At 40.5% G+C, this 16,051-nt stretch overlaps 1 protein-coding gene across 1 annotated transcript; it reads right to left on the reverse strand.

Annotated features, from left to right (window-relative positions):
- Positions 1–476: 476 nt before the first annotated feature.
- Positions 477–16,038, reverse strand: TOX4 (TOX high mobility group box family member 4). Its single transcript, XM_046007739.1, has 9 exons — positions 15,901–16,038; positions 15,621–15,689; positions 8,261–8,503; positions 7,112–7,372; positions 6,528–6,758; positions 4,285–4,365; positions 3,202–3,945; positions 1,578–1,741; positions 477–909 (listed from the first exon to the last, which is right to left on the reverse strand). Exons 1-9 carry the CDS (start codon positions 15,904–15,906, stop codon positions 849–851), a joined length of 1,860 nt encoding a protein of 619 aa, XP_045863695.1. The 5' UTR covers positions 15,907–16,038; the 3' UTR covers positions 477–848.
- Between the last annotated feature and the right edge of the window lie 13 nt (positions 16,039–16,051).

Genomic DNA, 16,051 nt, shown 5'->3' on the forward strand with positions numbered 1-16,051 from the left:
TTAGGGCTAACATGCTCTAAATATTTGTTTACTCTTTTACAGCTATGTGGCTTTGCTTGTCTTTCCTTTTTTTAAATGCATCCCTAGGGTGTACAGAGAGTTAGCATATATATATTATGAAACACCTCTAGCCTATCTTATAAAAGATATTTCATCAAATACAACTGAACACAATTTCGTTAGACTTTGGTAAAACCTCTTATATTAAGGATATAGATTTCTGCCTTTTACACTCATAAACTGTGATAAATCCAAGGAGGATCATGGACTACAGAAATAACATTATATGTAAAGAGAAATAAATAAGAAACCCCCAGGTGATGGTATTTTCCCTATAGCCTGGGTGCTTGCTCTGTTGAAAACTTTTGTTCTCATATATGTGATAGCAGTTGTTCCAGTTTAAGAGATAACCTTTAATGCAGTTTTTTATCCCCTTTAAAATGGATGCACACAGTATTTTAGCCTAGGTTCAAAACTGAGTATTCTCCCATCATTTTAATAATTGTTTAGGCATGTCCTATGACAATTATCCCGAGTTTTCCTCAAACAACCCCCCCACCAGCACCACCCCTATGTTCTGCTTGTTCATATTTCCTTCACCCATTCCTTTGCTATTATCCCTGGTATCTCTGTACTTTAAAGTAGAAAAGCAATTCCAGGTTACAGCAAACTCAATGGCCTTGCTCCAAAGTATGGCCCCTGCTGAAGAGACAGAAAAGGGAAGAAACATGAAGGACCATCATGGGTTGAAATCAGGCACTACCAGAAGCCCAGCTTGTTTTTTAAAAAGAGGCTCTCAGACATGTTTCCAGCAGGTAAGTCTTGACTGGCTTGGAGAACAGGAAGGACTACTTCACAAACACCACTGTGTTTGAATTTCTAGAGGCCACCCAGGCCAAGAAGACATCCCTAAGAGAGAAGAGATACACATAAACTTAGAATTATAGCCTAGTCTTTTTGAACTCTGTCTTAAATATCTTCATTAAGATGAAATGATATCACTCAGTATGAATTTAAGAGCAGTGGGCCTTAATTAAGTTTAGCAGTCCTGATTTACTGAGGCAGATTTGACTTAGGAAAATACCAATACTTTCACATATAGAGGTAAATTCCAGGAAAATTGGGGAGATGGGTAAGAACTTCTCTAGCCCCTATCACCCACCCCTTCCTTCTCCTGTCACACTTAGCACCTTCTTTTGCTACTTACCACTTAGCATAATGGTCCTGCTCAAATTCTAATTCCTTGGGTAGCTAGATTTGTGCTAAGGAGAGAAGCTAAGCTAATATCCATAGTCACTAACAGCTTAAGGTGTTACAATATTTTTAAAAGAGCATATGTAACTGAATGTAATGTAACCAAAAAGCAAAAACTGCTGATCATGTCATCTTTGTCTATGAGGCAAATGTAAGCTCTTTTTAAGCAGGGGAAGCTTTTCTAGTCTCTATAATGAGATATACATAAAGCAATCTAGTCTACCTAAGGTCAGGTGATGCTGACTATATACTCAGGATTACTCTTTTTGCCAACAGTTAATTTAGGAGTACCTGAATTGTAAGAAGGGAAACTATAAGCTCACCTGCAGTGCTTTACCACACATTCATTGCTGCAGTACTCATTGTCCCAGTCCTTACTCACAACGGGAGGGTTCTCACAACCGGACCTCACACATCGAGGCTGGGGTGAGAGTGTCACAGGAGACCCACTCACCAATTCAACATCCATTTGAGAAGGAGACTCAACCTGTGAGAGGAAGAGAGCACCAAAGACAAATTAGATTGCTACTTACTTTGGGTTTTTTTTTTTTAGAATTTGTTTATTTGGCAGAGAGGGAGGGAACACAAGCAGGGGCAGAGGGAGAGAGAAGCAGGCTCCCCACCAAGTAGGGAGCGCAATGTGGGGTTTGATCCCAGGACTTTGGGATCATGACCTGAGCCGAAGGCAGATGCTCACAACTGAGCCACCCAGGCGCCCTCCACCCCCCCTCCTTTTTTTTTTAAGATTTGATTTGTCAGAGCACAAGCAGGGGCCACAGCAGGCAGAGGGAGAAGCAGGCTCTCTGCTGAGCAAGGGGCCTGATATGGGACTCAAACCCAGGACACGGGGATCATGACCTGAGCTAAAGGCAGATGCTTAATCAACTGAGCCACCCAGAGATTACAGGGGGGGCAGAGTTTTTTATAAAAGAGTTCCTGGTTTCCCCCTCTATATGCAGCTTTAGACTGACATAAAGATTCTTCCAGTTGGAGGAATGCTAGCTAGTACTCCTTAATTTTAATCTTATCACCGACTTTATTCCACACTTGAATAATACTCCTGAAAATGTCCAAAGTAGGGTATAAGAAGAGGCTGGTTTACTTCAACTAGGACTGGGAGGGCTAAGAGAAGATAAAATGCACCATTAGAAAAGGGGAAAGACCTCAGGAGAGTCGTCGTTTCCTGCTGACAGGGGTTATTTTTCTTTAAATGATTGCTTCATTAATTGTGGATCTGGAGTCTCAAAACAGGCCCGTATTTTATTTAAAAAGACTACTGGTGGGGTGCCTGCCTGGGTGGCTCAGTGGGTTAAGCCTCTGCCTTCAGCTCCAGTCATGATCTCAGGGTCCTGGGATCAAGCCCCGCATTGGGCTCTCTGCTAGGCTGGGAGCCTGCTTTCCCCTCTCTCTCTGCCTGCCTCTCTTCCTACTTGTGATTTCTCTCTCTGCCAAATAAATAAATAAAATCTTTTTAAAAATAAAGAGACTATTGGTGATGTACAGATTAAAACTAGGGTAACTGGCATTGGTTTATGTCTCTTTGGAAAGACTCCATGATATGAACCAATTTTTTTCAACTTATCCATCCCCCACCTAAAACATTAAGCCAACAAGCAGAGATGTAGGAGAAATTGAAGAACTTCTATCTCCAAAGTTTAGGATCCTTGGTAGACACCTCTGAAAAATAACTCTATGCTTAGGCTGTATCCTTTCACATAGAACTGCAATAGGAGTTTTGTCTGGGACAGACCACCCTCCTAAATGTTTCTCACCAAGAACACTACAGATTATCATGGGTAGGACAAGTCACAGTCACAGGGAACTCCTACTACGGAAATTCTTGGCTGCCAGACATTAAATGCTAGTACCAACCTTCACTTTTATTGGGTCAACCAAAATAATTCTACCTTTCCACTGGTCTGGAGAAAGACTTGAAAATAGGCTCACCTCAGGAACTACATCTGTGATCATCTCACAGATTGTCTCAGGAGACGTTTCCTCCACTGTATGGGCCTCAGGGCTGTTGTTCACAGGCCGCTCAGGACTACTTTCCACAGCTGGTGGGACTAAGGTCGTCTGCATTTTCAGAGTGGGTGGAGGCACAATCTTGATCTGCAGAGGTGGTGGCTGTTGCTGTAAATTGATTCGTACTTTCTGAGGTGGAGGCTGTTGCATGGCCTGAAGTGGGGGAGGCTGCTGCAGAATGGTCACCTGCTGCTGAGTGGGGGGCTGAGGCATCTGTTGCAGTGGAGGGGGTTGAAGTCGGGGTGGAGGCAGTTGCATAGAAGCAGCGGCTGCTGCTGCTGCCTGCAACACTGATCGAGTGACAATTTGGGCTTGTTGACTGGGCTGGATAGTGGCTGTACTGGTTTGGCCTAGTTGGATCCCCCGGGAGGTCACCACTGTGGCTGGGATAACAGTAACCATCCCTCCTTGAGACATAGTAATAGAAGAGGGCAACATCTGTTTGGTAATAATCAACTTGGTGATATTGGGCTGACCCCCAGCCCCAGAAGATGCCTGGTTTGCCACATACGAGGAGAGAGTGGAATTAACAACAATGGAAGGGGAGAGGGCAGGGGGCTCTGTTGAGGCTGGTGCTGGAGATGCTGGGTCAACAGTAGCCATAGGAGGTGGAGAAGGAGTCTGTGACGGTGGCACTGGATCCAATTCTACTGTTTCCACAGTGGCCTAAAAGACCCAAAAGAAATAAAGACAGCCATTAGGAAATTTCTTCTTCCCCAGAACACATTCACTCTAATCACCTCCCAAGAAAAGATACATCACAGAGTGGGAGAAAGAAAAGAACTGTGGGAGTAAACAAACAATGGAGTAATTGTAAAATAATGGAGACAAACTCAGAAAGATAAACTGGTAAGGTTTGTGACAGAAACAATAGGAAACCTGTTACATACTTTTAAGCTTTCAATACAACATAAAATTATCAGGTCCCACAGGTTTTTGGTAGTATTTACTTCTTTTAACTGCCAGCTCCAAAAATCTTTTTATTGCTTTAAGTAGGCCTCTTACCTGGCACTCTTGATTGTCTTTATATGCAGCCAGAGCCTTCAGATACTCTTTCTTGGCAGCTTCAGTTTTCCTTTTATACACCTACAGGAAAGGGAGAGACTGTTTAAAAAGTCCCCATACTCCTAGAAAAGACTAACAATTCTATATTATTTATCAACGAATGACAGTTCATCTCAGTTAAATACTGACACAATTCTTTTTAGTGAATATGCTTCTGGAAGCTAGTAATCAGGACAGTCTCCATGGCTGACTTTACAGTGACCATGCATCTGAAAGTCAACCAATCAGCAAGTCTTGCCAGAACAACGATGCTTCCAGAGTTAACACCAACCCATGCCCACTTTTATAACCCCCCAAAAAATCTCAGATCCAAACACCGTATAAAATCAATAGTCTTTAGCCTGTCACTGTGTCTAATGGGGTATACTCTCCCTTAAGGAATGTGGCAAATTATTTGCAATGATGGCCACAAGAATTCCTCCCATCTTGTGTTTCAGCCATCAAGGGCTGAAACCTATTTCCCTGTCCTTTGAATCTGGGATAGCTCTATGAACTGCTTTGACCATAAGAAGATGGCTAAAGTGACAAAAGAGGCCTTGCTCTAAGTCTGCCATGCTATAAGGAAGCCAGTCTGGCCTTTTGAAGGATGAGAGGCCATGTGAATGAGCAGGAAAGCCTACAAGTAGCACCAAATGTCAGACATGGGAGCAAGGTCACTTTGGCCAGCCATACCAGCTATCATTTGACTACAACCACAAGAATGAGCCCAGGCAAGAACATCAGAAAAACCATCTAATCAATTCACATTATTATGAGAAATAATAATCTACCACTATTTAAAGCTATTAAATTTGTGGTCTGTTGAGCAGCAATAAATGCTGTAAGTTATAAATTTCAGCTTTTTGTTCCAAATATTAAGTAGCAGACTCACTTTGATCCAAGACCTGGGGAGTCTAAGGCAATGTTAATTACAGCCATCTTCAGTGTTAATTGTATCATATCTTTACATAGTATAATATTTATTTATTTAGAACAAAGGAGAGAGGAATAGTAGTGAGGGAGGGGCGGGGGGAGAGAGGGAGAGAAAGAATCTTAAGCAGGCTTCACACGAAGTGTGGAGCCCAAGGTGGGATTCAATCTCATGATCCTGAGATCATGACCTGAGATTTGGATGCTTAAGCCAACAGAGCCACCGAGGTGCCCCTATTTTTTAAATCCATATTAAATTTAGAGAGTTAATTATAGTTTTTAAGTTTATACTAGGACAATAAGAAAACCATAAACTAAACTCTAAATTCAGACTTAGGCTAGTGGATTTTAGAGAAGCAATTTACCAAGGAATGGCCTAATTTTACAGATAGAAAAAAAATGGTGTTTAAATTAGATTTCAGTGTTTTTATAAACATTGTTAATAACCTTTTTTTAAAGATTATTTATTTATTTATTTATTTATTTGACCGACAGAGATCACAAGTAGGCAGAGAGGCAGGCAGAGAGAGGAGGAAGCAGGCTCCCCGCTGAGCAGAGAGCCCGATGCGGGGCTTGAACCCAGGACCCCAAGACCATGATCCGAGCTGAAGACAGCGGCTTAACCCACTGAGCCACCCAGGCACCCTACATTGTTAATAACTTTTAGATGTGCATTCTGGATTCAGTTGACGGCTATAACTTTTTTTTTTTTTTTTTAAGATTTTATTTATTTATTAGTCAGAGAGAGAGAGAGAGAGCGAAAGCACGGGCAGACAGAGTGGCAGGCAAAGGCAGAGGGCAAAGCAGGCTCCATGCCGAGTAAGGAGCCCGATGTGGGACTCGATCCCAGGACGCCAGGATCACAACCTGAGCCGAAGGCAGCCGCCCAACCAACTGAGCCACCCAGGCGTCCCGACGGCTATAACTTTTAAGGCAAAGTATGTTATATGAATGCTACTTAAAAAAAAGAGTTGATATTGGGGGCGCCTGGGTGGTTCAGTTGGTTAAGTGATTGTCTTCGGCTCAGATCATGATCCCAGAGTCCTGGGATCCAGCCCTGAGTCAGGCTCCTTGCTCAGTGGGGAGTCTGCTTCTCCCTCTCCCTCTGCCTGCTACTTTGCCTGCTTGTGCTCTCTGTCAAATAAATAAAATCTTTTAAAAAAAGATTCGAAATAAGAATTTAAAAAGTTAAAAGAAAACTTAAGTTTTTTATCCCCTTACTTAAAAACTTCTAGGACATTCACTACCCACTAGTCCCTCCATGTTTTGTTCACCTGTTTTTGCTCCTCTCCAAGACTATCCCACATGGAGGCCACAATTTTTGAAACCTCCCCAAAAGTGGCATTGGGATTCTGTCCCTTGATGGCAGCCTGTGTATCACGGAAGAATAAAGCATATGCTGAAACTGGCTTCTGAGGTTCATTAGGGTCTTTCTTTTTTCTCTTCTTTGGGGCCTTCTGCTTTTTTCCTGCTTCCACCACAACTGTCTTCTGGCTGGGAAGTTGCTGTAAGGGAGAAAACAGAGAATTACAAAAGGAAAGAAGGAAGTGTCATGTCTGGAGAACTGTAAGAAAAGGACTTTTATGTGGGGGAACTAACTAGGCACATGGATGGAATTTTCAGAAATGCTAAAAAGAGGCAATAGGATTAAGACATTAGTAAAGTATGTGAGGACCAATTAGAATGGGGATTGGGAAAAGCATTATAAACTGTAGATTGAGAGGCAGGACCCCATACCCAGAAAAAAGAGCAGAGGAGATGGCAGGGCAGGAGCAAATAATACTGAGTAGGTTCTGTATGCCAAGAGTTTTATCCCAGAATATCATGGCAGATTTGATTTTGGCAGGGAATGCCTCACCCTCCGGAAATCCTCAACACCATCCTCATGAAGTGAACTAGTAGGTGAAGGGGTGGTTGAAAGACGATCCTCAGGTGACTGGGCAGGTGGCAGGATGGTGCCACCCCCTAAGCTCAAACCAAGTTGAGAACTCAGTTCTGACTGATCAATGGTGGTCAACTGGCTATGCCCCATCAAGCCAGATGTCATGTCTGTCATTGGTACATCAATTGTAACAGGTGGGTTGGCACTATACTGAGTTCCTATAGAATGGTCCAAGTCCTGAGAGAAGCAGAAGGACTAATTAAACACTAAATATAAAAAAACACCACTCTTTCCCCCCACTGAATTCAGGACAGTTTATAACCTTTGCTTACCCAGACTGTATCATCATTTAAAGACTAAACATCAAATAATTTATCTGTATATAAAGTATATTAAGCTTTTTAATAAAGTACAGAAATTATTAAAATCAACTTCTTTATACTCAAAAGCCTGTTCTAAAATAATGAAAAATAACCAGAGAAGTCTTAATTATGGACAAGTTGAAAGGACAAATAAATTATTCAGTAATCTGGAGGTAGTGATGACACACAGGGTAAAGAAAAACTTCCTGTACTCTGCTACAGTAATGGTTTTTAAAACTGCAACACACAGGCAATCAAGAGTAGGCCAGTGTTAGAGATTTTTGGCATCAAATATAGTGTGAAGATGTGCTACTGATGAAATGTGCTGGAAGCCCAATACACCAATTTATAACATACGAATTCACAATTAATACATTTGGTTCAGCCTGATTTTGAATAACTCTCAACATGCCAGCTATCACACTCACGTTTTCTTTATACGCATTTTAATCTTAGGATGCAATGGCAATTATAGAAGGGGAAAAAAACACCCTCCCCCATCACAATCATTTTCATATCTGGGTGAACACTGAACATTTCATAATTTTAAATCGTTTTTCAAATAAAATTGATTCAAATGATAAATATCCTTCAGGGGAAATGAAGTCTTCATTTCCCCTGAAGGCTCCCCTGTGAGCCTTTAAACACGGAATGATAACCAAGTAATACCCAAGTGTAGTAGGGAAGACAGAGTCACTTTTCTCTCCCGTACCACCACCAAGCCCAGGAGCTTGGGTAAACTTGATAATGTCTTGCCCCTTACCATGGTTAAGCCCCCACTCAGGAGCCCCCCGCCCTGCTCCATCAAGCCATGGGTCATGCCCACAGGCATGTCCAATGTCTGGACCCCATATTGGGCTGAAAAGCTGCCATCCTGAGAGGAGGAGGGGTCTGCCAGGTCATCAAAGTGGCCAACCACATCTGAGACAGCCAGTGAGGGATCAGAATCCAAAGAGATAGGTGGGATTTCAAATTCCTCATCTCCCAAGCTTGGTGTATGGAATGTCTGTAGGGGGAAAAAAGGGAAAAGAAAGTTAGTTGTAAGAGGAGGAACTGCATACTGCTAAGTGGAGAACATGGCTGGGTACTGGAGTTTTCTTAGCGTACTTCTGGATCCTATTTTTGTTACCAATTTATTAGGACCTATTTAATTTTACAAATAAACCTCTCTTATTTTTTTTTAATTTTATTTTTTCAGTATTCCAAGATTCATTCTTTATGCACCATACCCAATGCTCCATACAATATGTGCCCACCTTAATAACCACCACCAGGCTCACCTAACCCTCCACCCCCCTTAAACCGCTCCTCTTCTTAATACCCTTGGTCATATGGCATATACAAGGCTGCCAAAATCAATCACAGTTTTCAGTTTCTTATCTTTGCCATCTCAGTTGTCCTGTCATGCTTATTGTTTTAATGAGTGACTCTTTTCAGCACTGTTAGTAAGGACCCAGTCTTTATAAATTGTTTTGCCTACTATGTTTAAAAACTCTCGAAAGATTCTAATTGACAACAATTATTTTGCAGTTATACAGCTGAACTATTAAACAGAAATTCATTGTCAGCCAGACAATTACACTTTTTTTTGATTACTGTTTTTAGGTTCCTCTGACACAAATTCTAAAAGGTACTGTCACAGGAACAATATCCTCTTCTAAGATATCTACACTTAAGAGTTCCATCTTAGAAATCATGACATTAACAACAAATAAGATTACCATTTGTACAGCATTTTTGGAAAACCCAACAATGTCAAGGTTAATACTGAGCAGAAAAATCTTCATAAGAGCTACAGCCAAAAGGCAAACTGGTTCTCTAACATTCCTAGTCTTGCTCTCACAGAGCCTTTTCTGCAACATAGGAAGAAAAAGATTACTCCAGCTAGCCATAAAACCCAATTCCTTCCTTGAATTCAACTACAGTAACAGACTCGTTCTATACTGAATGGGTCAACATTCACGGAGCTAAAAGACCAATGTCTGACAGTAAATGCTACAGTTCCTTTTTGACACTAAAAAACTAAATGGCAACATCTGCAGCAAGAGCATTATCTCTTATAAGAGACTTTGCAAGAGACTTTGATGTCAGAGACGTCTGGGTTCAAGTTTCAGCTCTGTCACTTACTAAAGGACTCTGAAGGGGTCTTCCTCATCTATAAAATGAGAGTTGTAACAGTACTCTGCTTATATTGTTATTTTAATAACTATTAATCATTGCTATAATAATATTAGCATCCTAATTATTATTAACTTATGACCTGGTAATCAGTTATAGATAATTAGAATTTTAGAAACTTTAAATTCAGTCATCCCATCACATGGTATAGTAAATATCAACTGATTCAGACCAAATTCAGTAATTACCCACATTTTCCCCCCATGATTAAACAATGCATTCTTTAAGAGTTCCTCAAAGTTATTATAGGTCCAGAAAGGGTCTCATTAATATCGCCATATTTAGGGGCAACTGGGCGGCTCAGATGGTTATTCAGCTCAGGTGATGATCTCCAGTTCCTAGGATGGAGCCCTACATCAGGCTCCCAGCACAGCGGGGAGTCTGGTTCTCCCTCTCCCCCTGCTTGTGCTCTCTCTTAAATGAATAAATAAAATCTTAAAAAAAAAAAATCACCAAATTTACTTTATTTTATTTTTTAAGTTTTATTTATTTATGTAATTTCTATACCCAACATGGGGCTTGAACTCATAGCCCTGAGGTCAAGAGAGTTGCCTCCTCTTCTGACTGAACCAGCCAGATGCTCCACCATTTTTTTTATATTTATTTATTTTTAAAAAGATTTTATTAATTTATTTGACAGACAGAGATCACAAGCAGGCAGAGAGAGAGGAGGAAGCAGGCTCCCCGCTGAGCAGAGAACCCGATGCGGGGCTCGATCCCAGGACCCTGGGATCATGACCTGAGCTGAAGGCAGAGGCTTTAACCCACTGAGCCACCCAGCCGCCCCCATTTTTATTTTAATGAAGACATCGCTAGAAAGAAATTTCCAGCTGGCAGAAACTAGGGAGAAAAAAAGCATGTCTGTGAAATGCCTAATCTCTCTGAATCACATTGGCAAACTGAAAAAAGTTTCCTACAAGACAAAAAAGATATATATAGGTATATATATCTATATCTATATATATCGCTTCATTTCTACATTTTCCTTATCCTACATTCCAAGATCCTTACTATTTTTCTTAACGTGGTAAAAAATGTGGTAGTTGTGTGAGATATGACATTAGAGTGGTACAAGGAACAGGAGCAAGCAGTTCTTGATGGGAAAAACGAAAAATCTTCCCAACAACTGAACTTTTCTCCGTATACAGCTCTTGATTCTTGCGTGAAAGTTCTGAACTTGAGGTTCGCGACTCTTTCTGAAATTTCAGTTTATGTTCATGTGAGATTTTTCAAGAGAGAACAAACATTTCTACCAAATTTTCATGCAAACAAAGTTATGGGGATGGGAAAAAGGATCAGGGTAAACATTTACTGTAATAGATTAATAGTTGTAGGATATTAGTTTTCAATTTTTACAAGATACAGAATGTTTTGACAAAGCAAAAGATGCGTATCCTTTTCTGCTTAACAGAACAAAAAGCAGCTCTGCCAAGATATGAAAATGATACTATTTGGTAAAGAGAGCAGAAAAAGTAAAAATTCATATCCAAAACAACAGACCAGTGTTCTGCAAAGGACTACCCTTCATAAACCATCTGGAGTGCTCTCATGGACTACACTAAAAACTCAGACATGCAGAGATTCCATTGTATCAAATTAACAAGGCATTCTTTCTATGTACCACCCCCTGGAATGTGGAAACAGCTTTGTTATTCAGTATCCATAGCTTTAAAGTTGTTTTGGGGGGAGGGGTCGTTTTGCTTATTTGTTTCTTCCCTAAGTAAAATAATAGCAATGATCAAAAATATAGAGGGTAGGGGCGCCTGGGTGGCTCAGTGGGTTAAAGCCTCTGCCTTCGGCTCAGGTCATGATCCCAGGGTCCTGGGATTGAGCCCCGCATAGGGCTCTCTGCTCCGCAGGGAGCCTGCTTCCTCCTCTCTCTCTCTCTCTCTGCCTGCTTCTCTGCCTACTTGTGATCTCTGTCTGTCACATAAATAAATAAAATATATATAAAAAAAAAAGAATATAGAGGGTAAAATACAGGCTAGAATACACACAAGAGATTCACTCTAAAGCGCTTTTATTACCACAAATGATTATGGAGGAAAAACCAGTAATGAATATCTAGTTATTTTATTTTAGTGGATCTGCTACATAACTAGATCATACTCTACATAAAACTGTAGCAGATGTTCAGGTAAAAATAAGTGATTTTGACCCAGGAGAAAAACAAGATGATGTAGCTACCTTCTCATTCAGGCTTCTTTTCCTTCTCTGTTAAATACTGGGCCTTTTTAAGGGAGGAAACAATTTGAGAATTACAGTTTATAAACAAGGATAATCAGCTATTTAGAGAATGAAACAAAACAAAAACATGATTTCCCTCTTTTCCTATTTCCCCATGCCAAAACATACAACCCAGTATTTCTTTAAATACTTTGTGTAGATTACTCATTTTAAAGAAATTTATTTTAATCCAATACCTATTTACTCATACTGTACTGGTACAATGGGTCATTAAGATAATCCATTGTTCTTTTAAAAAAAATGCTATAGTAGTGAACATTTTAACTATTTAGCCGGAAATAATTAACTAGTTCTAATATTATAAATACTTTTCCTAATTAAAAACAGGTATCTTCCGGGGTTCCTGGGTGGCTCAGTTGGTTAAGCGACTGCCTTCGGCTCAGGTCATGATCCTGGAGTCCTGGGATCAATTCCCACATTGGGCTCCCTGCTTGGGAGTCTGCTTCTCCTGCTGACCTCTCTCCTCTCATGCTCTCTCTCTCTCTCAAATAAATAAATAAAATCATTAAAAAATTAAAAAGAAATAGGTATCTTCATATTATTTCCTGAAAGTGCTGAAAGCACAGTATCATTGTATAAGAGCCAATGAGAATGAGGTAAACAGAAAGATTAAACTCCCTTCAGATAGTAGAACTTTCCTGTCTCAAGCAATGCTGTAACACATCTTAAGCCTTCCTCTCTGGATACTTACTCCTTAGAAATTTTTAGTAAAGTATATAGCTCAAAGAATTTTTACATATGTAAATATCCAATTAACCATCACCCAGATCAAAGATAGAGAACATTTCTGTCACTGTAAAGATTCTGTCATACTCCTTCCCAGTCAATATTCTCTCATTTTCTTAACAGGTACCACTATTCTGATTTCTATTACCATAGTTTCACATTGTCTATTCCCTATATTCATTAAAAAAAAAAAAAAGAACTTATATAGTGTCTACTCTTTTATGTCAGGCTTTTTACTCATATATATTATATATAATATATGTATTTTTTAGATTTTTATTTTATTTGTCAGAGAGAGAGAGAGACAACGAGTGCATGCACAAGCAGGGGGAGTGTCAGGCAGAGGGAGAAGCAGGCTTCCCACTGAGCAAGGAGCCTGATGTGGGCCTTGATCCCAGGACACTGGGATCATGACCTGAGCCAAAAGCAGACGCTCAACCAACTGAGCCACCCAGGCATCCCAATAATATATTTTTGAGATCTCCCAAGGTACATTTATTGGTCGTTCATGTTCTTTTTTATGGCTATGTAGTATCTCTTTTTACAAATGTACCAGTTTATAGACATTTGGGTTGTTTCCAGTGCTTAGCTATTATGAGTAAAGTTGCTGTGAACATACATGTTTTTGGTGAATATATGCACTCAGTTCTCTCATGTTTACATCAAGGAGTAGAACTGCTGGGTCCCAGGGTAGATATATGTTCATTTTTAGCAGATACTGCTAGTTTTCCCAAGTGATTGAATCAATTTACACTTTAATCAGAATGGTTAAGAGTTATCTGCATCCTTGCAAAATCCTGTAATTATGTTTTTAATTTTAGCCATTCTAGTGGGTATATAATCATACTCGTTGTAATTTTAACTGGTATTCCCCTGATGAGTGATGATGACACCCTTTCATCTGGATACGCTCTTTTGTGAAGGGTGTGTTCAAATCTTCTTCCCATTTTTAAATGGATTTTTTACTCTACAAGTATTTGATATATCCTGAGTATGTGTCAGGTATGTGTATTAAAATATCTTCTCCCAGTCTATGGTGAACCTATTTAATTTCTTGATGATATCTTTTGATGAAAAGATGTTTCTAATTTCAATGATCTCCAATTTTTCAATTTGTTAGCATTTTCGGACATCTATCTTTTTTTCTTGCAAGGAAACTCTAAATACCACTTTTTCTAAAAGAAAAAGTTAATATCACCTTTACCTTGTTCTAAGTTATATTGGAGGTGGTTCACAATAAGACCAGGCACAACAAAACCACAAACCAATTGAAATAAAGGTCAAAAGCAAAAAAAAAAGGGGGGGGGAGGGACGGTGAAGTTATAATGAAAAAAATTGTTAGCAACAACAAAGACCTAAGCTAAAGGAAGACACTGAAATTTAGTTGTGAGCTTCTTGGCAAAATTGTTTGTTTTTGTTTTGTTTTTTAATTTCTTAAAGTTACAAAAACAAACAACACAAAAAGGATAGACTCAAACCTGGAGAGTTTCTTTATGAGGCCAGTGTGAAATTTACCACACTCTAAATTTAAATCTGATTCAGAAGAAATTGGCAGTGAGGGGCACTTGGCTGGCTCAGTCCTTAAGCATCTGCCTTTGAATCAGGTCATGATCCCAGCCAGGGTCCTGGGAATAAGCCCCACATCTGGCTCCCTGCTCAGCAGGAAGCCTGCTTCTCTCTCTCCCACTCCCCCTGTTTGTGTTCCTTCTCTTGCTGTGTCTCTGTCAAATAAATAAATTTTTAAAAAATGAAAAAAGAAATTGGCAATGATGCACGTTCATGTGGATAAGGTCGATGTGAGATTTACTACACTCCAAATAATGAAATTAAATCATGGAGACAGCATTCAGAAGAAGATGACAATGAGACTGGAAAGCATCAAAGAGATTTAGTTTTATATCATTTCTAAATTTGTTGTTCATTTAAGCCACACCTTCCCTTCCTTAAGAGAATAACAATAACCAATAATGGCAAAAAGAAAATCAAACTATCAACTGTCCCTTTTCAATCTAATTCTCATCCATGAAAATGTTAAGGTTTAATACAGGATAAACCTACTCAACAGCAACTGAGAATTCTTAGGACAAACAAACAAACAAAAAACTGATCCAAGTGCTTCACATCACTTTAGGGGAAAAAAAAAGTACTAAAAATTCTCAAAAAACTCCCCAAATTCTAGAACGCTCAAGACTAGTTTTTCAAAGACCGGGAAATTTATTTTTTCTGTTCCAAGTCTTACAATTTCACCCTGCCTAAATAAGTGATTTGTGTCTATATTATGACAATATTTGAAGCAAAGCTTTGTCACAGATACTAATGCACCTCATCATAACCATTACTTCGACTTCACAACATCATAAGAAACTATTTTTACAGCCATTTGACAGCTACAGAATCTGTGAATACAAAGGTGAAGTAACCTGCCCAAACTCTGAGTCACTGGCAAACAAACACATGTTGTACTCAACTCCATGTTTTCTGGCAACTATTTCCTTTCATCCTGTCACCAGCAAAACAAGCCTGTTGGTAAACATAACTACTTTTTTAAAAAATCCTTGAGTAGAAGTTTAAGTGAAATAAAGACCCTGCAACAGAGATAGCTTCAAGATGAACACATGTTCACAGTTAACCCTTTAAGGAAACTCCTCGCTTACCCCAATTTCTTTAGCTGAAGTAATCTCTTCCCGCCGTGACCCCTCCCCCCGTAGTTATTTCTCCCCAATGAAAGGAAACAATTCCACCCTGTCTTCCAATCCAGAATCACTCTGAAATGGGTTAACTCTTCCCAAAGTCCTGCTTTTCTGATGGCAGCAGCTTCCCAGGCGTTCCCTTTAGTCTTCATAGGTTCTGGAAGCAGCTGCCACTGTCCTCTGAATACCAATCGCCGCCCCTAATCCCCAGCCCCCGGGCCCAGGCGTCCGAGCTCTCCTCCCCACCGCCCTCCCCCCACAGCGTCGCCAGCTCGTGCTCACCTCAGCCCCTGACAGGAAGGGGTGCGAGGGCCCTGTGATCGTCAGGTAATTGTCATTTCCTCCGGGAAACTGGAAACCAAAAGAAAGCCGCGGGGATAAGTTAGGGGGAGGAAGGAACTAGCATAGAGCGAAGGATTCTGTCCCCAACATTCTGACAACACTCCCAAACCCGGCTCTCTTCGCCCCTCCCATTAGCAGCCTCTCCGCCCGGCTTCCCGCCTCTGTTTCGACTCGGTCGGCCGCGCTCTCTCGCCAGCCTTCTTGACGCTCAGGTTCCTACCTCCATCTTCACACAACGGCTACCACCGTCTCAGTTCCTTCATCGCTCCCACCGCCCCCACCGGACTCGAACTGCCGTCACTTCCTCAAGGACGCCCGTCGCTCTCCACTGATTGGAAGGAGAGCCGAGGGGCTGTTGCCGGGAAGGCCGA

This window comes from Meles meles, chromosome 6 (genome assembly GCF_922984935.1).
Source record: "Meles meles chromosome 6, mMelMel3.1 paternal haplotype, whole genome shotgun sequence".
Classification (NCBI taxonomy): Eukaryota; Metazoa; Chordata; class Mammalia; order Carnivora; family Mustelidae; genus Meles; species Meles meles.